Source organism: Hoplias malabaricus, chromosome 8 (genome assembly GCF_029633855.1).
Source record: "Hoplias malabaricus isolate fHopMal1 chromosome 8, fHopMal1.hap1, whole genome shotgun sequence".
Classification (NCBI taxonomy): Eukaryota; Metazoa; Chordata; class Actinopteri; order Characiformes; family Erythrinidae; genus Hoplias; species Hoplias malabaricus.
In genome coordinates this window covers 1,495,484-1,519,118 of record NC_089807.1, presented here as the reverse complement: position 1 = coordinate 1,519,118, position 23,635 = coordinate 1,495,484, and the positions used below count along the sequence as shown (strand labels likewise).

The 23,635-nt window shown below is 44.7% G+C and overlaps 1 protein-coding gene across 2 annotated transcripts in view; it reads left to right on the top strand.

Moving 5' to 3' along the window:
- macrod2 (mono-ADP ribosylhydrolase 2) overlaps positions 1-23,635 on the top strand; it is a 1,000,902-nt gene that overhangs the window by 670,102 nt on the left and 307,165 nt on the right. For both annotated transcript variants that reach the window (XM_066680090.1, XM_066680089.1), the window contains exon 6: positions 11,687-11,808. In XM_066680090.1, coding sequence (XP_066536187.1) covers positions 11,687-11,808 — 122 coding nt within the window. The remainder of the gene's footprint in view (positions 1-11,686; positions 11,809-23,635) is intronic.

Sequence of the window (23,635 nt, the reverse complement as noted above, 5' to 3'; positions counted from 1 at the left end):
CACTACACTGTCTGTACCTTTAAAGATACACTACACTGTCTGTACCTTTAAAGATACACTACACTGTATGTACCTTTAAAGAGACACTACACTGTCTGTACCTTTAAAGATACACTACACTGTATGTACCTTTAAAGATACACTACACTGTCTGTACCTTTAAAGAGACACTACACTGTCTGTACCTTTAAAGAGACACTACACTGTCTGTACCTTTAAAGAGACACTACACTGTCTGTACCTTTAAAGATACACTACACTGTCTGTACCTTTAAAGAGACACTACACTGCTGTACCTTTAAAGATACACTACACTGTATGTACCTTTAAAGATACACTACACTGCTGTACCTTTAATGATACACTACACTGTCTGTACCTTTAAACTTACACTACACTGTCTGTACCTTTAAAGACACACTACACTGTCTGTACCTTTAAAAATACACTACACTGTCTGTACCTTTAAAGATACACTACACTGTCTGTACCTTTAAAAATACACTACACTGTCTGTACCTTTAAAGATACACTACACTGTCTGTACCTTTAAAGACACACTACACTGCTGTATCTTTAAAGATACACTACACTGTCTGTACCTTTAAAGATACACTACACTGTCTGTACCTTTAAAGATACACTACACTGTCTGTACCTTTAAAGATACACTACACTGTCTGTACCTTTAAAGAGACACTACACTGTCTGTACCTTTAAAGATACACTACACTGTATGTACCTTTAAAGACACACTACACTGTCTGTACCTTTAAAGATACACTACACTGTATGTACCTTTAAAGACACACTACACTGTCTGTACCTTTAAACTTACACTACACTGTCTGTACCTTTAATGATACACTACACTGTCTGTACCTTTAATGATACACTACATTGTCTGTACCTTTAAACTTACACTACACTGTCTGTACCTTTAAAGAGACACTACACTGTCTGTACCTTTAAACTTACACTACACTGTCTGTACCTTTAAAGATACACTACACTGTCTGTACCTTTAAACTTACACTACACTGTCTGTACCTTTAAAGACACACTACACTGTCTGTACCTTTAAAGATACACTACACTGTCTGTACCTTTAAAGACACACTACACTGCTGTACCTTTAAAGATACACTACACTGTCTGTACCTTTAAAGATACACTACACTGTCTGTACCTTTAAAGATACACTACACTGTCTGTACCTTTAAAAATACACTACACTGTCTGTACCTTTAAAGATACACTACACTGCTGTACCTTTAAAGATACACTACACTGTCTGTACCTTTAAAGATACACTACACTGTATGTACCTTTAAAGAGACACTACACTGTCTGTACCTTTAAAGATACACTACACTGTCTGTACCTTTAAAGAGACACTACACTGTCTGTACCTTTAAAGAGACACTACACTGTCTGTACCTTTAAAGATACACTACACTGTCTGTACCTTTAAAGAGACACTACACTGCTGTACCTTTAAAGATACACTACACTGTATGTACCTTTAAAGATACACTACACTGCTGTACCTTTAATGATACACTACACTGTCTGTACCTTTAAACTTACACTACACTGTCTGTACCTTTAAAGACACACTACACTGTCTGTACCTTTAAAAATACACTACACTGTCTGTACCTTTAAAGATACACTACACTGTCTGTACCTTTAAAATACACTACACTGTCTGTACCTTTAAAGATACACTACACTGTCTGTACCTTTAAAGATACACTACACTGTATGTACCTTTAAAGACACACTACACTGCTGTATCTTTAAAGATACACTACACTGTCTGTACCTTTAAAGATACACTACACTGTCTGTAGCTTTAAAGATACACTACACTGTCTGTAGCTTTAAAGATACACTACACTGTCTGTACCTTTAAAGAGACACTACACTGTCTGTACCTTTAAAGACACACTACACTGTCTGTACCTTTAAACTTACACTACACTGTCTGTACCTTTAATGATACACTACACTGTCTGTACCTTTAATGATACACTACATTGTCTGTACCTTTAAACTTACACTACACTGTCTGTACCTTTAAAGAGACACTACACTGTCTGTACCTTTAAACTTACACTACACTGTCTGTACCTTTAAAGATACACTACACTGTCTGTACCTTTAAACTTACACTACACTGTCTGTACCTTTAAAGACACACTACACTGTCTGTACCTTTAAATATACACTACACTGTCTGTACCTTTAAAGACACACTACACTGCTGTACCTTTAAAGATACACTACACTGTCTGTACCTTTAAAGATACACTACACTGTCTGTACCTTTAAAGATACACTACACTGTCTGTACCTTTAAAGATACACTACACTGTCTGTACCTTTAATGATACACTACACTGTCTGTACCTTTAAACTTACACTACACTGTCTGTACCTTTAAACTTACACTACATTGTCTGTACCTTTAAAAACACACTACACTGTCTGTACCTTTAAAGATACACTACACTGTCTGTACCTTTAAAGATACACTACACTGTCTGTACCTTTAAAGATACACTACACTGTCTGTACCTTTAAAGATACACTACACTGTCTGTACCTTTAAACTTACACTACATTGTCTGTACCTTTAAAGATACACTACACTGTCTGTACCTTTAAACATACACTACACTGTCTGTACCTTTAAAGATACACTACACTGTCTGTACCTTTAAACATACACTACACTGTCTGTACCTTTAAAGATACATTACACTGTCTGTACCTTTAAAGATACATTACACTGTCTGTACCTTTAAAGATACACTACACTGTCTGTACCTTTAAAGATACACTACACTGTCTGTACCTTTAAACATACACTACACTGTCTGTACCTTTAGTGATCAATAATGTACATGTACTGTATCTTTACTCTGACAGTGTTGAGATCAGGACTGTGCACAGTTTTATGTGTAGCTCTGGGAAATGACTGTAGATATTTATATTTCTGTATTTATAATAGAGAAAAACATAAACAATAGTCCCATATTTCAGGAAAAGTGTGTTGTAGTTGAATAAACACAGTCATTCATTAAGACCCCTGTTGTACATTTCAAGATGCGTTTAACACACTTTGATATTGTAATAAAACTGTAGGGGCAGCCGTGGCCTGGTGGTGAGGAACTGGGCGTGTAACCAGAAGCTCGCCCGTTTGATCCCCAGAGCCGGCAGGTCATGACTGAAGTCCCCTTACTGAAGGCACCTAAACCGCTACCCGGGTGTTGTGGCTATTGCTGCCCACCGCTCTGAGCACTGCTCACTGCCCCCTAGTGTTCACTAGTGTCTGTGTAAATGTGTGTTTCACTGCACGGATTGGTTTAAATGTAAAGAGCACAGTGGTGAATAAAGTGATTCTAATCACTCTGAATATTGGTGTTGTCCAGTGAAATACCTGTGTTTGAGGATGTTTAATTACTAGAAAACTCTGTGTGTAAATGTCACCGTGAATGGACCAATAGAAACGCTCCATAATTACTGTGAGTAAAATCTTTATATTGACTTCCACTGAAAGTTAAGAAGGTATTTTCCTCCTCGGGTGAATGTATTACTTTGGAGATGCATGTTTTTCACGGGACAGTGATGATATACTGAATATCCCTAACGCTGAGAGTCAGCTGACCTGCAGGGGGCACTGTGAATAAGTACTAAACAGGAATCGCTCTCAGGTGATAATCAGCAGATAAACCATCACAGAACGCTGGACGTCTGAGAACGTTCTGAGCTGTAGAAACATTGCAGAGAAGTTGTTAACCTTTATCTGATGGTCTCTATGATCCTGACCACCCAACACATGACCGACATTTCCCGGTCCGCCTGTTCCTGCCACGTGCACGCTCCTGTGCCCATGTTCTGCTTGTGCATTCAGTCTGTTCGTGTCCTTTTGAGCAGACACATTAATCTATGTAAATGGGATTCGGAGCTGGGAGGAAAAATAAAGGCATGGGGGAGAGGAAGAGGAACCCAGCCCCCTTTTCACAAAAGACATTACGAGCAGAGCGGGCTTCATTTGCATGATTAAGCTTCGACGCGTGTTTGTGCGTCTTCACCCGATCCACGCAGCGCAGTTTATTTCACAATCACACCTCGATCACACAGCGATGGGGCCCTGGGGGGAAACCTGCAGAAACAGCATTAGTGCAGGACGTGAACGCAGCTCTGACCAGCTCATTTACAGTGCGCCCGCCGTGGACACAGACGTGCAGTAGGGAAGGGATACTCTGGAGCAGCTACACATGAGCCTGAGGTCACCAGAGTCCCATCTATAGACTTCATCTCCAGCACCGCTCTGTGTGAATATACACTGTGTTCAATGGAGTGACAACACACTGCTGTACAGATACACACTGACAGAGAGAGAGAGAGAGAGAGAGAGAGAGAGAGAGAGAGAGAGAGAGACGGGGAGGAGTGGGAGGGAGAAATAGAGAGAGAGAGACGGGGAGGGGCGGGAGGGAGAAATAGAGAGAGAGAGACGGGGAGGGGCGGGAGGGAGAAATAGAGAGAGAGAGAGAGGGAGGGAGGGAGCGAGAGGGGGAGAGAGAGGAACACAGAGAGAGAGAGAGAGAGAGAGAGAGAGGAACATACAGAGAGAGGGAGGGAGCGAGAGGGAGAGAGAGAGAGAGAGAGAGAGAGAGAGAGAGAGAGAGAGAGAGAGAGAGAGAGAGAGAGAGGAACACAGAAAGAGAGAGAAAGGGAGACAGAATGAGAGAGAGAAAGCAAGAGGCATCACATACATAATATAACCTCATCAGTATGACCCCCTCCGGCCGATGGTCAGAGCAGTGTGTGGAGGGTTCACGCAGAGTTCACACAAACACCTGCCGTGAAAATCACACCTTACAAACACATCTATAAAGAGACTCAATCTCTCAGCTACCTTAAAATAACAGCCAGCGCCCGCTCTCCCTCTCTTCCATTACGAGGGCTGGCCGCTGCAGCCAGTGTGGCCAGTTGAAGGTCTTTATGAGGTGAATAATACGAGTGCCTCAGTGCCCCGAGCGCTGGACTACAGTAGATAAGTCAAATGGAAACGCTTGGGAAAAAGCAGGCCTGGAAAAGTCATCTTCCACGGCTACGGGAGCCAGTTAATCCCCAGGGCAGTGTGAGACCGAGCACTAAAACACACTCCGCCACCCGGCAGTGACCTCGAATAAAAGCTCAGGGGATGAAGGATGAAGACGCATGTGAACATTTCGCCTCGCTGAAACAGGAGCCGGTGACCTGCGCGTCGTCCAGCGGGAGTCTCCGGCCCTGCTCTGGGTTGTGTCTGTAATGATCGCGTTGATACTATTTAACTATGTAACAACACACGATCACCGCTGAGTTAGAGCTAGGCCTCTCACTACCACCACATCAGTGATTTATGATCAGTGTTTATAATAATATACGAACACTTCCTCTGTGATTGTGGCCGACCTCAGTGTTGTCCACTGTGTTTACTGTGTGTGTGTTTACGAAAGAACACTGTGTGTGTGTTTACGGAAGAACAATGTGTGTGTGTCTCCAGTGTTTTTTGTTAAACGTAAGATGTTTTGGCCACGTTTAGCCCCCAACTCTCCTCACTTCAGAGATCTCTCCAGCGCCCCCTGCTGCAGCGCTTTGTTAATGTAAAACAACATATAAGTGGCAGTGATTTTCTAAACCCGACACTGCTAGGATGATAGACCCAGTGTGTTCACAGTCCTCATCTGAGTTTCAGAAAGCCCCCACAGCTCAGTGTGTGTAATATCCACCAGAAAATTGAGAAATTGATGTATGTAAAATAGCACCTCTCACATAAAACCAGACAGAAACAGACCCCTCTCTTTAATAAAAGTCCACACTCCAGAACCAGCAAATGTCTCGTCGTTCAGTCTTTGCTTCTCCACCAGCTTCCATCAGGGCTCCACTAGTGTTTATTGTTTGAAGGGTGTATGATATAAATGTCTTTTGTTCAGTGTGTGTTCACGTTAGATTTCTGTGCTCTGTCTAAATTAGATTTGATTCGAACCAGAGCTTCTGCTCCTCGCTCCTCACTGCTGTGCGCTCGGGGTCGGGGTGAACAGCGAGCGGCTCATTATCATTTAAAGGAACAGGTGCTGAAAGCGGGCGTTCTGAACAGGGGCTGTTTACACAGGGGGAGAACACTGCTGTGGGGCTCGTGGGGTTTGGACCGAAGCGGGTCACAGACGTTTGTGTTGAGTGTGGACCCTTATATTTTCAAGGCTCATGACAGCCTCTAGTGGGCGATAATTGAAAGCGCCAGGAGTGTTTCTCATACAGATGGTTCAGTAGTGAGCCAATGGCTGCACGTGTAGGTGGAGTCAGAGGTGAAGACATAACTGCACAGCTCCCCCTACTGACCACATTTGTGAAGAGATGCAGAGATGATATAAGCATCAGCAGAAAAAGCAAACACAGATTAATGAGAGAAGTCAGACGTCGGTCCGTGATGTGGCGGAACATGTCCAGATTCTGAATCATTATTTTAAATCACTGTCTGTGGGAGCTTTAGAGATTCGGTCAGAGAGGAAGGACTCCTGCTGCTCGTGGATATTCATCATAAAACTACCCAGAATGAGCCTCTCTCTACTGTACTAACTACTCCATTATGCATATGTGCCATCATCCTATGGAAATGAAGCAGCAATCCATCTGGAGAGAGAGAAAGAGAGAGAGAGAGAAAGAGAGAGAGAAAGAGAAAGAGAGAGAGAGAAAGAGAGCAAGAGAGAGAGAAAGAGAAAGAGAGAGAGAGAGAAAGAGAGAGAGCAAGAGGGAGAGAGAGAGAGAAAGAAAGAGAGAGAGAGAGAAAGAGGGAGAGAGAGAGAAAGAGAGCGAGCAAGAGAAAGAGAGAGAGAGAGAAAGAGAGCGAGAGAGCAGAGAGAAATATATAGAGAGAGAGAGAGAGAGAGAGAGAGAGAGAGAGAGAGAGAGAGAGTGAAATCCTTCAGAAGGAGTCGCCTGTCAGGGTTTTTCAAACCTTCCCTTTTATGCAAACATGTGCACACTTGCCTGGGAACTGTTTACTGCAATAAGCGTGTATCAGAAATGCATAGAGTGGGAGCGTGCAATCATCAGGAAGCAGGGTCTTAGCCTGGAAACACAGGAAATATGAAATGCGCTGGGTTTCTTTTCTATTGAATTTATTTGCTCCGTCGGGAACGCTGGGAATCTCTCCTCGGCACGTAATCATAAAATCGGCAAGCGTTCCTTTTTTCCGCTCTCCTTTTATAGCCCACGACACAGATCCAGGATCCACGGCCGTTCGCGTTTGATTAGCAAACGCCGGCATGTTGTTGTCGCCCTTGAAGACGGAGCGCGCACACGGACGATATGGCGGCTACTTCCACTTTCATGAATTCACCGAAGGCCCAGTCCTGCGCCTGCCCACACTCTAATTGGCGTGTTGCTGCTCCAGTGGTCCACTAGACTCATGCATTTTTCATGGAAAGCAACTGGGCACATTATAGCTGCATTGTGCAAGACCGGTCCAGTCCGGCTGGTCTGGGGAGAGACGATATTTCACATAGTTACGGCCTCATTAAGGTCCACTCCAGCATCCAGAACACACACACACACAGCTGCAAAAAAGAGCTGCCTTAAGCACCCCTGGCATTACATCCATAGCATTAAAGCAGGGGTTCCTAATGTTTCTCACACTGCGACCCCTTTTTAGAGGAACATACATTTTGTGAACACCCACCTTCATCAATAAGTCGCTCTAAAGGGGGGACCGTGTGACTGTGCTACAGCAGATCTACAGCAGCAGCGGCTGTTGTGTGGAGAGACCGACCACATCATACTGGTTCTACATGGGGCTGCAGCGCAGAAAAACCCCTGGAGACCAGAAGGAAGACCCTCATTCACAAACAAACCCAGCAGTGGTCAGTCAGAGTGGTTCTGAAGAGACAAATCTCATGTAGATGAGTCCAAATGTGCTCCCAATTTAGGAACCACGTACTGACTCCTCACATAAGGTCCAGCGGAGCCAGTCAGACACAAGCTATCTCCTCCCTTAACATCCAGAGCAAGGCGTCTAACCCTCAGCTGCTCCCTGTGCGCCTCAGGACCGCAGCCGTGGATGTTGAGGGAGGAGACAGAGCTGTTCCTTTGTGCTATTCCTTCACCCATTTTACTTGTGGGTCCTGGGGATCAAACCAAGGACATATGAGCTCCAAGCTCACTTCTCTAGCCATAAGACCATGGCTCCCTGTGCGCCTGAGGACCTCAGCCGTGGATGTTGAGGGAGGAGACAGAGCTGTTCCTTCACTTCCCCCACACCCATTTTACTTGTGGGTCCTGGGGAACGAACCAGGGACCTTTGAGCTCCAAGCCCACTTCTCTAGCCATAAGACCATGGCGCCCTGCTGTGCCCACTCTCTGTCTGTTGATTCTCTACTATACAGCCCCCTAGTGTCTTTAAGACACTAATCAATAATTAAAGTGCGTCCCGGGGTCCAACCGGGGTCCAAACCCGCCCCCTACACGTCGCCTATGAGTCTAGGAACTGATGTAAAAGAATCCACACTCACATCCAGGCCTGGTTTTACAGCGAGGAGCGCAGCAGTGATGCAGAACACTCCGGATGGTGCACGGAGAGATTTGGCTCTGAAAATGAAGCTCAATTCGAGCTGGAATTCACACAGCGGTCCCTCAGAAGGCGCTCCAAAAAGAGGAGAAGGAGCCGCCGCTCATCCCTCCCTCATCTGTTCCCGGTGGCAGATTTTGATTATCCATATTTAAGGGGATTTAATATTTGAATGCACAAATGCCTATTTGATGTGAGGGAAGTCAAATTAATGAGTCATGGCATTATCAATCTTTAATAGGCCATAAAGTGAGATTTATGGATGTTCTGCTTTAAGGCTTCTGCGCCAAACCGGATGCGTCACTCCCTCTAATATGCAGAAATGTTATTTGTGTTTTCCAGAACGACATGTTTTTCAATCTTTCCAGTCATTCGCGCGTACCTGTCTTCCTTAAATGTGTCCTGTTTTCCACGACGGCAGGAGAGGTCATGGATGTGTGTGTGTGTGTGTGTGTGTGTATTGCTGCTTTTTTCTGCTTCTGAAAGCTGCCTCGTCGCTTGTGGATTGATACGTAACGTGGTGAGAAACACATCAATTATTGACAGGGGGTTTATTCATAAAGACTGAGATTATTCAATGAGAAAAGCACTCAGCCTTCCTCCCCCTCCCTCTCTGTCTCTATCTCACTCTTTCACTCCACTACCTCCTCCTCCCACACTCCGTCTCCCTCTTGCTCAGCCGCTGGAGAACCGAATGTCCCCTGTAATGTCCCGCTAAATAATGCACACCCTCTTCCCTTTTCCAATCCGTTCCATAGGTTTGATGCAAAGCAGCACGTGTAAGTCTTGTTTCGGCCGAGCACGTCTTCCCTGAACAAGGCCAGGAGAGGGTTAAACTGAAATGGAGAAAGTGGTGAAACCCTTGTGAGCGCTGCTGCTGTAGCTGCCTCTGCTCAGTTTGGAAGGGATTAGTTTTGCATGAGGAAGGGGAGTAATGCAATTATTACCAGAGAAGCTCAGCTCCGTACAAATCCATTAGTGTGCTCCCAGTTTCAGAAAATATCTCTGCCTTTTACCTGCCGTTACCTGCGCTCAGTGATTCTGGGTAGGCTCCGGACCCACCCCCACCCTGAACTGGATAAGGGTTACAGACAGTGGATGAACGAATGTAAATTGTATATATTTATACAAGCGTAATAATCATCGTAGGTGTCTAACATGTTTACATTGTAATATAATTGTGACAGTTTCTGATTGATTCTGATTGGTTGTTTTTAAACCATCACACGAAGCAGCAAGTGAACTCCCAGCCACAGGTGGCGCTGTTTCACTAAATCCACACAGTCTCTTTGTTCTAAAACTGAAGGAGAATCAGAGTAAAGTGCTGAAGCTCCCCACCTTCTGGAGGTTAGAGTTGGGAGTATAGTAAAGGATAGAGAATAGAGTTAGGGTAAGTATTAGGCTATGGTTTAGAGTCATTAATCATATTGATTAGGCATCAGCTGTTTGCAGGTGCCTCTTAATCCACTTTGTCAGATCCTGGGAATGGCATTTTTTATCAGGTTTGTACCCAATACCTTTGAGAGCTGGCTGTTTGTCTGTAGCTGTCTGTACATCACAGCACTGTATATTAGACGTACAAAATAAAGGTTTATTATTATTATTATTGTTTAACATATAATTGCTATTTAAATAGTATACACTCTTTTGTCGTTGTATGGAAACTGTGGTGTTAATTCAACAAAAAAGAACCTATAACTGAAGCCGTGTGAAGAGTGAGGAGTTTATTGGGCGCTGCGTTGGTTCTGAGCTCCATCAGGAAAAAGCTGAAGAAGACTGTGATGGGTTTGTTCTGTTCTTGGGGACAATACTCTGTCCAAAAGTCCATGTGAGTGTGGGTTTACACCAGTTACAGATGATTAAACAAGAGGTAATTTTGATGTTAGCGATCATGAATGTAGTGTATTAACACTTAAAGTTAATTTAATAAAATGACAGTTGTTATTTTAAATACCACAGAGCAGTTACCGTGAAATCACAGAGTGGGAAAACATCTGGATTCTGGATTAGATCAAGAACCACAGGCACCACTGCACAGTGTTTAAAACTGTAATTATATTTACATCATCTTTACACTGTTTTCTATGAAGTGCAATTCCTACAACACCTTTGGCTGAGTCATCCCTGAGTGAGCCTGTTTATGCTCCATAGACGGGTTTAGTATGCTCCTTGTACGGGTTTAGTACAGAATCTCTTTGCCCGGTCAGTACCACACACCTGTATCTTGCAGGTGATTGTGATTCTGTGTAGATTCTGTCCTAGCTTCACTCAGGCCAGGACACCTCAACGTGGAGAGGTTTACAAGTGCTAAAGCCAGTTTATCCGGCAATGTTTACATCGCTCGCTAGCTGCTTCAGCCTTCCCTAAGCTGCCCTGAGGCCTGGCGCTGAAAGGCCTGTGTTATTTCAACACTGGACCCGTACTTAAGCCCCTCTATTCTCCTGTCATCGCCCCTATGATTCAATTAAGCCTCTATACCTCGGTCTGGCCGCCTCGGAAAAACTGAAATGACTGACAGGCCGGCGCATTACTATGCAGAGCACTACGGAGGAGGGTGGGCTAGGAAGAGGGGGCAGAGATGAGAAAATGGTAAGAATAGATAGGATAAAAAGAAGGATGTAATTGATTTTCTATCTGCGCCAGTGTTTCATTAACTGAACAAACTGTAGCAGATTTAGGCCAGCTGGACTCATTCAGATCGCCCCGTTCTCCCATTGTGAGGACTTCTGTTTGCATAGCGTGATAAGATCTCCTGAATTTAAAGACGCCTTGGTGCATACGTGCACTCATCCAATACTCATTCCCGGTGTGTAACGATGGGGTTTAGAGGGCTTGTGTTTGTCGAGCTCTTTGTGTGTTTGAGGATTCTCGCTGGCAAACACATTACGGGTTCATACGCTTGGCATTTGATGAGCGTTCAAGTCGTTACCGAGCGTGAACTGCAGGCTCTAACTAGTGTATCATCTGGTGATTCGAGGCTTTGGTCTTTAACCTCGGTTTTCCTCTGCTCTATAAAGACTTTCTAAAGATGTACAGGAGCTCACTCTCGCTCGCTTTCTTTTACAGATGTGATCCACACCGTCGGCCCCATCGCCCGAGGCAACGTGGGCCCGACCCAAAGCGAGGACCTAAAATCCTGCTACGAGAATTCCCTCAAACTGGTGAAGGACAATAAGTTGCGCTCTGTGGTGAGTACTCGGACAGATCTGGTCGTTTTTAAAGAAGGAAACTGTTAAAAACCAAGCACTGCTTATGAAGGGGAATATTCGTTATTTTCACATTGTTTTCTATGAAGTATAACTCGGACGTAACCAAGAACTGTGTAGCTGTTCAGTCCCTGAATTAACTGGTATATGCTCCACAGAGTGGGTCCCCTATATGGGACAGTCATGTTTAGAAGCTCTACTACATTCAACCTGCTTCTTTGAGTGTAATGGGTTTTGTATTGATGCATTGAGTGGATACATGCATTATCATTATTTACTAATGTCATTTTTAAGATTGTAAATATGGATTTAGAAGACCAAAACCGAGGGTGAAAATATGCTTTGAAAAATATAAACAGGAGACTTGAAAGAGTCTGAACAGTGGTGTTTACAGACATGTGATCATTTTCCTCACGTTTTTATCTCCTGTCTCTTGCTGTCTGATTACTCAGAGCCACATTGATGCGTGTTCCCTTTAAAATTTCAGGATTTTCAAGTAGTGGATAAAGTAAGTAAGTGAAATAATAATAATAATAATAAAAAAATAGAGTACCAACAACAGCAGGGCACCAGAAGAATACAGAACAATGGGAGCCCTCATTTTGTATTCCTCACTGCCAGAGTGGACCACTGTCAGAATGGAAGGCAAGAGAGTGGTAAATGAACACTGCAGCTGGGATTGACTGAAGCTTGAAGCTGTACAGAAAACAAAAGTAAAACTAAAAACACACTAAAACTCACCCAGTGCCACTTTTACACACAACTGTAGCACATCCATCCCCCACACTACAGTACCTTCTGCTTGAGTACTGTGTAAATCAACACTGTACTCCTTTACTGTTCTGGCTGCTACCTGTGATTGTTCACCTATTATGGGATGTTTACAAAATGTTAAATTTTTCTACAAACAGGTGAATCGATCACATCACTGCTGCTATGGGAACTATGCCCTCTATTTAGTGTTTGTGTTATTTGTACTCTCTGTATTGTCTGCACTCGTGTACTCTGCTGCAGTTCGGTCCTGGACCTGGAGGAACGTTGCCTCTATTCACTGTGTACAGTTTACTGTGTGCTACTGTGTGTACAGCTGATTTGAAAGTAAAGCTTGTTGAACTTGAACTAAAACTAATGCTAACTTACAGCAGGGTCCTGTATGACACCAACAATGCTTCCTGTGCTGTAACAAGCCTGATATCATAACAATAGAAGAATTGTTTGATGCTTTATAGAACCCTTCTTTAAAAGGTGATGTATAGGACCCTCTACAACACGTTCCCCATCAATCTGAAGAACCCCTTCACGAGGCAAGAAACCTATAATCATGCAAAGTTTCTTTGTGTGCTCAGGGTTCTATATAGAATAGTTTTCTTTGCTAACGACCCCTTGTAGAACTGTGTTTTTTGAGTGTGTAGCTGGTGTGTGGTGAGGGGACTGAAGCAGATCAGCTGCAGGTGCTTCATCTAAAATATAATATAAGATACGCTTCATTGAACCATGGGGGAATTTTTATTTATTATTTATTTATTTTTGAACTTCACAAAGCTGCAATATTTCCAAACATATACATACACACATTCACATACACGGTATCTGATTAAAAACATATCTAATTACACAGCTCACAACTGAATTAGCGTCTCTGTAGATTACACAGCACTGCACAGCACTCATAGTACTGCCCCCACCTCTAGACCTCGTTGTTTAAAAGCTTTACAGGAGCTGGCACAAATCCAGTAGAGGTGGAGACAACGTCTGTTTGTCTGTCTGCACTCTTAAAGGGACACTCCAGCCAATGTAAATCATTGAAATATTCCTACATCAGGTGTAAACACTTGTTCTCAAACTCTATAGCACTGCCGTGGTCTCTACAGTGACGATTAAGCCATTTTCTCACATCCACAGTGACCCTGTCACTTTCAGAAACTTTACCTGGAGGAGCTGTAGTGTGACATTTGTACCGGACTTTACATGGACTTTATCCTCCTGACCCCCCAGTACACTGTCCGAGTGAGCCCCGGTATTAACAGATCCGGGAATGTTCCGGATAATCCCACTGTATCTCCTGCACACCCTGCAGATGCTCCGCCTCCTGCCTGAATCATGTGGAACATTTCCAGCTGTGAGAACACACTCAACAAAGATCATTTTCTGCTGTTACATGTCTGAAAGGACAACACACAGGTCCGGATTCTCCAGACATTTTCCAGAGTTCAGATTTGAAAAAGGCTTATGAAGCTTGCCTTCTAGTCATGCAACTTGAAGATGGAAACATACATCTGCTCTGAGGTGGACTTTGGGCTTGAACTCAGAAGCAAGCCAAGATGCTAACTCTGCTGCTAACAAGGTAAACATATTATTCCAGCAACACAGCTGTACTAAACATCTTCAGATCATCGCGACAGCCGAAAGGACTTGTGAAAATGGATTTTCCCGTTATCTCAGTTTGACTGGTCTTGGATTTTGTTCGACAACTCAGGTCAGAGTTCCACTAGCACAGGTTTGGTTGTATTTATTAGCTAATAGCTCAGTGACCAGGGCAGCAGTCAGTATTTGGTTTGAACCCCTTCAAGGACTCCTCTCAGATTAAGCCCATTCATCATTGTACTGTCACACTTGCTCTGAGCCTTCAGAATTAGTGTTACTCAGCTAAATGTTGCTCATTACTAAGTAGCACTTTCAGAGTGAATGAACACTGAGAAACAGCGATGGAGTGCAGAGCTGTCTCTGTTCATAACTGACACATTCAGATCGTTTCTCAGGCTCGCTGGGCCTCTGCGGCCGAGGCCTGGGCTTTAATGAACTTGGCTGGAGACCAGAGTCTTTGGCCTGGGAAGGAGCAGCGTCAGAACCCACACTGCTCCAGCTGCTGGCCCTGTCTCCGCCATCTGCTCGGCATGACTTATGGATCCGCTCTAATCTGCAGCGACCATGGCCAGGAAGGACGCTCTGTAGCCCAGTCGGTTCATATCCCAGTGACCCAGCTCCGGCAGACGTCCCTCTGAGAATCGGCGGCAATTAGCGTTGATGAGGCTGCCTTAGAGGGACAAACTCACTGGCTCAGACGGCTGTAATCCTGCCATAAGGATGAGCTTCCATCGTTGTCAATCACAGGATGCTTGTGTCTCAGTTCAGAGTCCTAATTCCAGAGAAGGAGGAGCGTGAGTTCCTTTGCAGTCGCAAGAGTCGCAGATGCAGCTTCAGTAACTGTAACTAAGTCCTGATTAGTGTTGCAGCTAACTCTGCATCGTCACACCCAGGCCACGCCGATGCACAGCGCTTAAGCGGGCAGAGTTAGGAATGACAGACAGGCCTGATTTGTACACTAACTGCCAAAAGCCCCAAGCCCAGCCGTTCCTACAGGCTCTCATTAGACGAATTGGAGAGGCTCAGGAAAAGGGGGCTGCATATCCAGCTCCTGTTTTTCTTCCTCTGTCCAACACCGTCTGGGTCCCTCTCGCTGTTTCGCCGCCACATTCCTGCACATTCATTCCCTTTCCCCTGTCCATTTATTTATTCAGTAATTCTTGCACTGATGAGAAACAGGGCTCTGCTTTCTGCTCTTCATGGGGTGTATTTGGACAGCTGCTCCACATTGCCTTGGATCCCCTACTGATGAAAAAAAAAAAAAAAAAAAAAAACGTGGTCTGACTGGACATTGTCCGATGAGCTCTGCCAGAGTGTGCCGCGCTAGCACGGCGCCTGATTACTTTCTTTAAGTTTCCTAGTTTCCACTGGAACCTTAAAAGTTACCACCTTAAAAGTCTAGGACAAATATAAACACTCCCGTATATAAAGCCATGTATATAACCATGACACCAGAACCCATTCAGAGGGCAAGATGTTAGGGTTTATTTCATTTAACATGTTTAAAAATATCATATCACCATCTTTAAATAATGTGTTTTCAAAATAAAGCAGACACAGATCTATACCGAGACACTGTGGAGATCAAAGAGATATTAAGAGGGGGTTATAGAGGTGTTACAGGGAGATGATCAGGAGACGCTAGAGATATATTAAGGTGGAAATATAGAGATATCAAGGACACTGTAGAGACATATTAAAACGGAACCAAGGATCTAAATGTTGCGTATTTTTAAGGAGACACTATGGACACTACCACATAGTTACTGTATGTAGGTGATTGTGCGAGTGGATCTTATGCAGACGGAGATGAATAATGTCATGTGACATGGATGAGCGAGTCCCACATTAGTTTGGACCATCACCTGTGACAGGCTCGGTGACGTGGCTTGGCTCGGACGCCGGATGAAGGATGGGCTTCATCTAGAGTAAACGATGAGCTCCTCGAGCCAAGAAGCGAAGCATTTAACCTCCACAATGCAGTTCAATGCTTTTTGGACAGGCATAGGGACGGTGGACTCACTCTCTTTGTCTCTGTCCAGTCTGGGCCTTTGCTCGGTGTACTATATTAAGAATAGGGAGCAAAGGAGATGGATGGGTGCAGACTGTGGTGTTATGGACGTAACTGTGGGTGTAATTCTTGTAATTATTCATTTAGGTGTTTGTCTAAAGTCAGAATTTGCTGAGATTGAATAGGGAAGAGTCAAAGAAACAAAAGAAGACTCAGTACTAAATGCTGAATCATTTTCTGTGAGGATTTGATGGCATTCGGCCTCGTATTCATCAGTGAGCCCTGGGGCTGATGTTGGAGGATTAGTTCAGGATCACAAACATGACTCCAATTCATCTCAGAGGAGCTGGATCTAGCTCCATCACTTCAGAGAACACCGTTCCACAGCTTCGCAGCCCGATGCTACCCACTAGAACACATAAGGAGCATGAGCTCATGTGCAGCTGCTCCAGAGAACCACAGTTCATTGCAAGTGCTCATATGGAGATTACACACCTCTTTAGATACTGTCGTATATGTACATAACGGTTTACTGTGATGTGTGTGTGTGTGTCTGTGTGTGTGTGTGTGTGTGTGTGTGTTCAGTGGAAGCCCCAGCAGGATTCTCTCACCCCTCCCTCCCACACAAAGCCCCTCAGAGACACTCTCTGTCCTCCCCATGTGCTTCTTTTCTCTGTGGCCAAGTGGACAGCCTGTCGCACTCGCCTCAAGACTGGAGCGGTCATCAGCGAGGCTCACGCTGTGGAACACGGGCTTTGGGAATAGCAGGAACACCATTCCCAGGCCATGTGCTCACATAGCCACACAGTGTTCTCTCCAGAGGGCCTTGTCCACACTGGCTGACTGTCCAAGAAGACCAGGAAATACCAGAACCATTTCAAACACAGCATGCTACACTAATAAAGCCCAGGAGTGCACTATGGTTATTATATGAGTTATTATTATTATTAATATCATTATTATTATTTCTTCAACTGGACCCTTTAATCACGTGTCGCTATGGGACTGTTCAACCCCAGCATTAAGCCATGTTTTGTATCCTGATAGTATCTGAAAGTAACTTTGACTGTTGACACTTTTAAATGCATCCCCGTCTGATCAGATGAGAGCATTAGTGTAAAAATCACACCACTCCATTCATCTCTTCTGTTTTCCTTCCTTTAAACAGCTGTAAATACGGTTCTCACCTGATCCCAGTGTAGTATATTTTCTCAAACCCCAGGAATAAGCTTTTAAAAAAGGCAGGGAATCATCTTGGAGGCCAAGGAAATGGCTGCGTCATGCAGCCGCTGGGATTTCTGTAGTGGTCAGAGTCAATACTATCCAGGGGAGTGTTTGGACACAACAGAGACATCAAGACTGTCCTTCTGTCAAGTATGACAACAGACATTTAGGAAAATCTGTGAAAGTATCTGGCCAAGGGTGGCATGGTGACGCAGCAGGTAGTGTCGCAATCACACAGCTCCAGGGTCCTGGAGGTTGTGGGTGCGATTCCTGCTCCAGGTGACTGTCTGTGAGGAGTGTGGTGTGTTCTCTCTGTGTCTGCGTGGGTTTCCTCCGGGTGACTGTCTGTGAGGAGTGTGGTGTGTTCTCTCTGTGTCTGTGTAGGTTTCCTCCAGGTGACTGTGTGTGAGGAGTGTGGTGTGTTCTCTCTGTGTCGGCGTGGGTTTCCTCTGGGTGCTCCGGTTTCCTCCCACAGTCCAAAAACACGTTGGTAGATTCAAAAGTGGCCGTAGGTTTGAGTGTGTGTGTGTGTGTTGCCCTGTGAAGGACTGGCGCCCCCTCCAGGGTGTATTCCCGCCTTGTGCCCAATGATTCCAGGTAGGCTCTGGACCCACCGCGACCCTGAACTGAATAAGGGTTACAGATAATGAATGAATGAATGAATATCTGGCCATTTCCAGAAATAAATAGATGAATTTATTTTCATTGCTCAGTACAAGACAACAAAATGCCATATGAAAAACAGTACAGTTCCTTCTCTCGACCGACACTCTTCTGATTGTGTAACGCTCTCCAAACACTGAATGGTGTCAGTGATCTGATAGTCATGCAATCAAGGTGAGTTTTGGGGGTGTTTACACCTGCCTTTTCATAAAAGTCAAGTCGAGTCGAATAGGTACCATGCAGTGGAAAAGCACCAAAACTGATGCAGTGATTGAGACCTGGGGAGAGAAAGAGGTAGAGACAGGCTTTCTTCACCAAAAATATGACACATTTAAACTCGGAGCTTGTAGGGTGCATCCACAGTCCCAGTGACGGAGGCACCAATTCCACAGGCCTCTCCAGTTTGGATCGGAACTGTATGAGCCGGCCAGATGGGCCCAGATTAAAATTTGAAGGGCGTGCCACGCATCCTCTCTGGACGGGGAGAGAAACTGCCTCAGTGCATTGTCAATATTTGTCAGAGCCAGAAGTCATTAATGTGGTCACTGCAGCTCTGGGGCAGGGCCAGGGTTCTTACTCTGGTCTATTGAGAAACATCTGGACATGCTGGGGACAGTTCGTCAGGTTCGCGCTCGGCTCTTCTGCTCCCTGGCTCTGAGTAATGTCCTTATGCAGCGGTGTTAATGAGGCAGGACAGGGTTATAATTGCAGAGAGAGTGAAACCTTATGGAGGATGAATATCTTCAGGAGTGAAAGGGTGGCGATGCCAAAACATCTCAGAAAAATGACCGCAAAGCTGTATATAACGTATGTTGTTGTAGATTTGTAATTGTAAAGCATCACAGGGGCAGTGTAGGGATCCTCGAGTAGTGCACACCTTTAAATGTTCGTAGGAGGTGTGGAGTTTGATTCCAGGGGAATGCTCCAGCTCTGGTGATTTTAAGTTTTTGGAGCTTAGCATTAGTTTTTTGTTACAGTTAGTTTTGGGCTTGGTTTTAAGGGTTAAGTTGTATTTAAGGGGATCTTTAAGGCTGTTGTGTGTACACTGGGTTGCCAAATATCCACACAATCCTTATACAATTCACTTTCACTCTTTGTCCAAAGAGAAGCATTGATCTTGAAATCCATAAATTGTTAGAAGAAAGAAAATAATTAAAAAAAAACCTTCTTAATTTTCAAAGAAAATCAATGTAAAAATATTTTATTCGGAGTCATTTTGGAGTGTTTCTATTGGTCATTCGTCATGAATTTGCAAAACCGTGTGAAGGACAGCTGCTGTGTTCAAATGATGCAGTAACTGGAGATGCACACCTTTCTTTGGACAGAAACAAAATCCTGGGAAAGATCTCACCTTGACCAGGCTCCACGGGTCTTGGAGGAAATGTGTTCTTCCCCATGGTCCTGAGGCTGGTGGATGATGCGTGATTGGTGGAGACTCACTGATGGGTGGGGCTGGGGAAAAAATTGAACCCAAAAATAATATATAATAATTATGATTTAGCTTAATGACACTAATAGCTCTGGACTTTTGAGGATTATGGGAGTGAGGTGCTGAAGTTACTAATGCGCTTCACACATTCTTCCAGCGCGACCTGGAGGGGGCTGTTAGGGCCGGATGGACCTCTTGTTTGCCTTTGTCATGCCAGCCTGTTCTAATTCACCATTTAACAACAAGAATGTGCTTGAGAAGAGGAGGACAACGGCATCTGGAAACCATTCCACTCTCGATGGCGAAGTCCATAGCACTCCCTCTCTGTCTGACCTTTAACAAGGAGGGCATCCCCATGTTTATCCAACACCCTGTCATCCCACTTTCTGCTCATTTCACTCACTCCTCACGCGGCACTGAAGTAACTTATTACATTGTTTTTCTCTTTAGGGGGAGAACTCTTGGGAAAGAAAGTTTTCCGGAAAGCAGCGGATACTCCTTCCCTTCAAAGAGGCCACAGTGCGAATATTCGTCTTAGCTCAGCCTCCTTTGATCCTTGACTAAAGAGGCCCCCTGAGATCAGCTGTGCCTTTTCTAAACGCAACCACAAGTGACCACAAAGTGGGTGCTTGCTGCAGTCATGTGTCATTAAGATATTTCGGCGCACAGGCGCGTCGTCTGGCTCTGGGGCTGCCAGCTGTCATTTTGGACAGCGACGGAGCTCCAGGCGGTGTTTAGTGGCCTCCCTCCCCCAGGCGAGCCAGCAGCTGAAGTGTTTTGTAGTCATAACACTAGCTTACTCGCAGAGCTGGGCGGGAAGCCACAAATTGCCTGCTCAAGAAAGCACCCAAAGCCAAGCGGAAAATGAATGATGAATGGTATTGCAGGATCAAATTGAATATTGTGCTCCGGATTCTGTTTTTCCGCTGCACTCGCAGGAAAAGGAGAAATTTCCCCCTCTCCCTCTCGCCTTTCCTCTTTCCCTTTTATTGCGGAGTTTAGTTTCTTGCAAAAAACTAATGAAGTTCTCATTTGTGAGCAGAATACTAATTCCAGAACACAATGCTACAGTTTCCTGTTTCCAACAAACTGAGATAAGCAGCACTCCAGTGGAGCGTGAGGAATGGATTAAGGGACATTTCAAATCAAAGTCAGATGTGTTCCAGTGTATAGACTCCTTATACACTCCTTCTAACGAGTGCATTCAACTCCTTTAAAGGCTAAGCAGCCTTGCCAGGACCTCCCTGAAGATTTTACATTGTTTTAGCGGAGATATGAATATGAGATTTGATGAAAATCATGTTTATTTTTACTGCTGTAAACTCACCTCATACAGAAATTCCTCCAAACCAGCACTGGTTCGTCAGTGTCTCAGGTGATGGTTGAATCTGATGAAGGTGATGACCACACAAGTGGACAAACTGCTAAGAACTGAATCAGCAATGAAGATGCACCAGAGAACAGTGCAGAACAGCCCCACGCATTGCTATGGTAGCTTTTATTGCTAGCTCACTGATCCTGCGAATGTAGTTATTACATTAACCCTGTCCTTTCCAGACTGACACTAGGCCCCACATGTGACACAGAGGGTCACGTTAATGATGCATAACAACACATTACAGGGCTTTCAAAGTTATCAGGTCTGTACTTACTTTTGATTTGCGCACTGTGTGACAGTTTGGCAACATGGAAAATTTGCAGATTCCATCCACAAGACCAGGACGTTTGGGGGCAGGGGAGTGAAACAACAGCACTGTCTCCTCCCTCAACCTCCCTGGCTGAGATGCCCTGAACAAGACACCTAACCTCCAAACATTCCCTGGGTGCCAGAGCTGACTGCCCTCTGCACCAGGTGTGTGTTCACTGCCCTTAGGGTACTAATGTGTTCCACGGATGGGGTGAATGTCTGAGATGTTGTACACTGTGAAATGGTAAATAAATACAAATATTAATGTATGTGGGTCCGCCTGAGAAGGACTAGCGCCCCCTCCAGGGTGTGATCCCGCCTTGCGCCCTGTGATTCCAGGTAGGCTCCGCACCCATCGCCACCCTGAACTGGATAACGGTTACAGACAATAACTGAATGAATGAATTAATGAACTTGGCACATCAAAGGCTTCCATACAAGTGTTACCAGCATATTTAACAGACCTAAACCAACAATAACAACAACACAGAACCAGTCTCTACAGTGGAGTGCTGCTCTCCACAATCTTGGGCACATATGGTGTTATTCTGAAGCAGCACATGAGCCTAAAGAGAGACAAATGCTAAGCATGGGTTTGAGTGCTACACAGCCCCTGGGCACCAAAACTGCTCTCTGGAGTAATGCAGCTCCATTCAGGACCACTGGGACAAACTGTAGTGGTGTTTGTGATCCAGAACTAAACATCAACCACAGCACACAACCTCTGCAACATTGGTTGTATATAAAATATCAGTATTTGCGATTGGTGTCCAACGCCACTGTGAAACAATGAAGAAACTGGCCTTGTTTTACTCAGAGGGCATTCACGCTGACTCTTTGAGACTGGTTGTATGATGTTATCAATTCCAAGGCTGAGATTGTCTTCCTCAACACTGGAGAATAGATTCAGTATCAGCGTCAGAGTTTAGCCAGAGAAAAGCTGGACAGCCCATCGCGCTAATCCCCTTTCTAAGTCTGCAGAGGAACCTCGTCTCACCCCAGAAGATGTCAGCAATCACTCTTTTCATCCATCCTGCAGATGACATGTAATAAGTGAAGACTGACACACTGCTGCCTAAAGGGTGACCACTCATGGCAGGACGGGGTGAAGCTCAAGCTAGAGGCCAGTATTATAAAAGCCAAGGTGTTGCTTTAGCTCCAGTTTTACTCCATGTTCTAAAGTCTTATACATTGAACAAATACATGTGCTTTAATATTCCTCCTCTGTGTGCACAGTCTCTATAACATCCAATGAAATGGAATGAGAAGCTCTGGAGCAGCTGCACATGAGTCTAAGGTCACCATGCTCAATACCATGTGTGGACAAGGGTATGAAGGGCATGAATATCAAGGATGTGTAGCAGAAACTTTGCATACTCTGGAGTGAGTGAGGGAGTCCAGTACTTACGATTGAAGCTGGAGTGGTGATAGTGGTTTGTGATCCAGAGCTAATTCACCAACATCAGCACCAAACCTGGCTGAAGGTCATCAAATCTTCATCAAGATGTTCCAGCTTCTAGTGTGAAGCCCTCAAAAGTGAGCTGTTATTACTGCTACAAAGAGAATGCAGACCGTATAGGCAGTACCTGTTGACTCTGTTCCTCTGGGAAGGCCTGGACCATTTCTGTGAGGATTTGTTTGCAGCCACATACAAGGAACATAGGTGAGGTCAGATTCCTCGGTTGGATGATTTGTAGTAGATCGGTAACAGCACTGCTTGGTGTTCCATCCATCAGAGAACACAGTTCTACTGCTCCACAGCGCAGTTTTGGGAACCTCATCCCAATTTAACTGACTGCAGCTGTTGGCTGCAGTTTATTGATGTTTCTAAGAGTGAATCCCATTTCACCCCTTGACCCTACCACTTAGCTCTACCCTTCTGTTCCCCCTAGGGGTGGGGGTCTCGGTTCTTGTTGGGATATAGGGGTGGGGTAAAGTGTGAGGGCGACAGTCCTTCAAACTGAGATTTTTCAGAGACACACTACAAACGGAGGGTTCTGATGCCGTGTGAATCAGCGGCGAGACGCTGTACAGTACCCAAAGAAACCCACAGATGTCAGTATTTTCTCCTTTAAACTCTATGATGATCCCCAGTGTATTAAATTATTTAATGTAGTGTCAGTGGATTATGGCCTTTACTTTAGAACGAGCAGAAAACAGCACGAGGAGCAGATTATGTCTCTGTAGTTAGCTGTAAATGTACACTTCCACCTTAAATAGCGAATAAATTACACTCTGGTGCCTGACACTACTGCAGCATTTAAGGTGGAACTGTGGTGTGAACAGAACTCTGCAGAATGAGAATCTGAGCTGAGCTCCATGTCACAGAAGAGTGAGGAGAGGGGGGTAATCTCTGATTGTGGAACTCTTCTGAAGGAGAACGAGGCTCTAAATGTAACTAAAGTCCAGCAGCTCCTCTGATATCACTGCA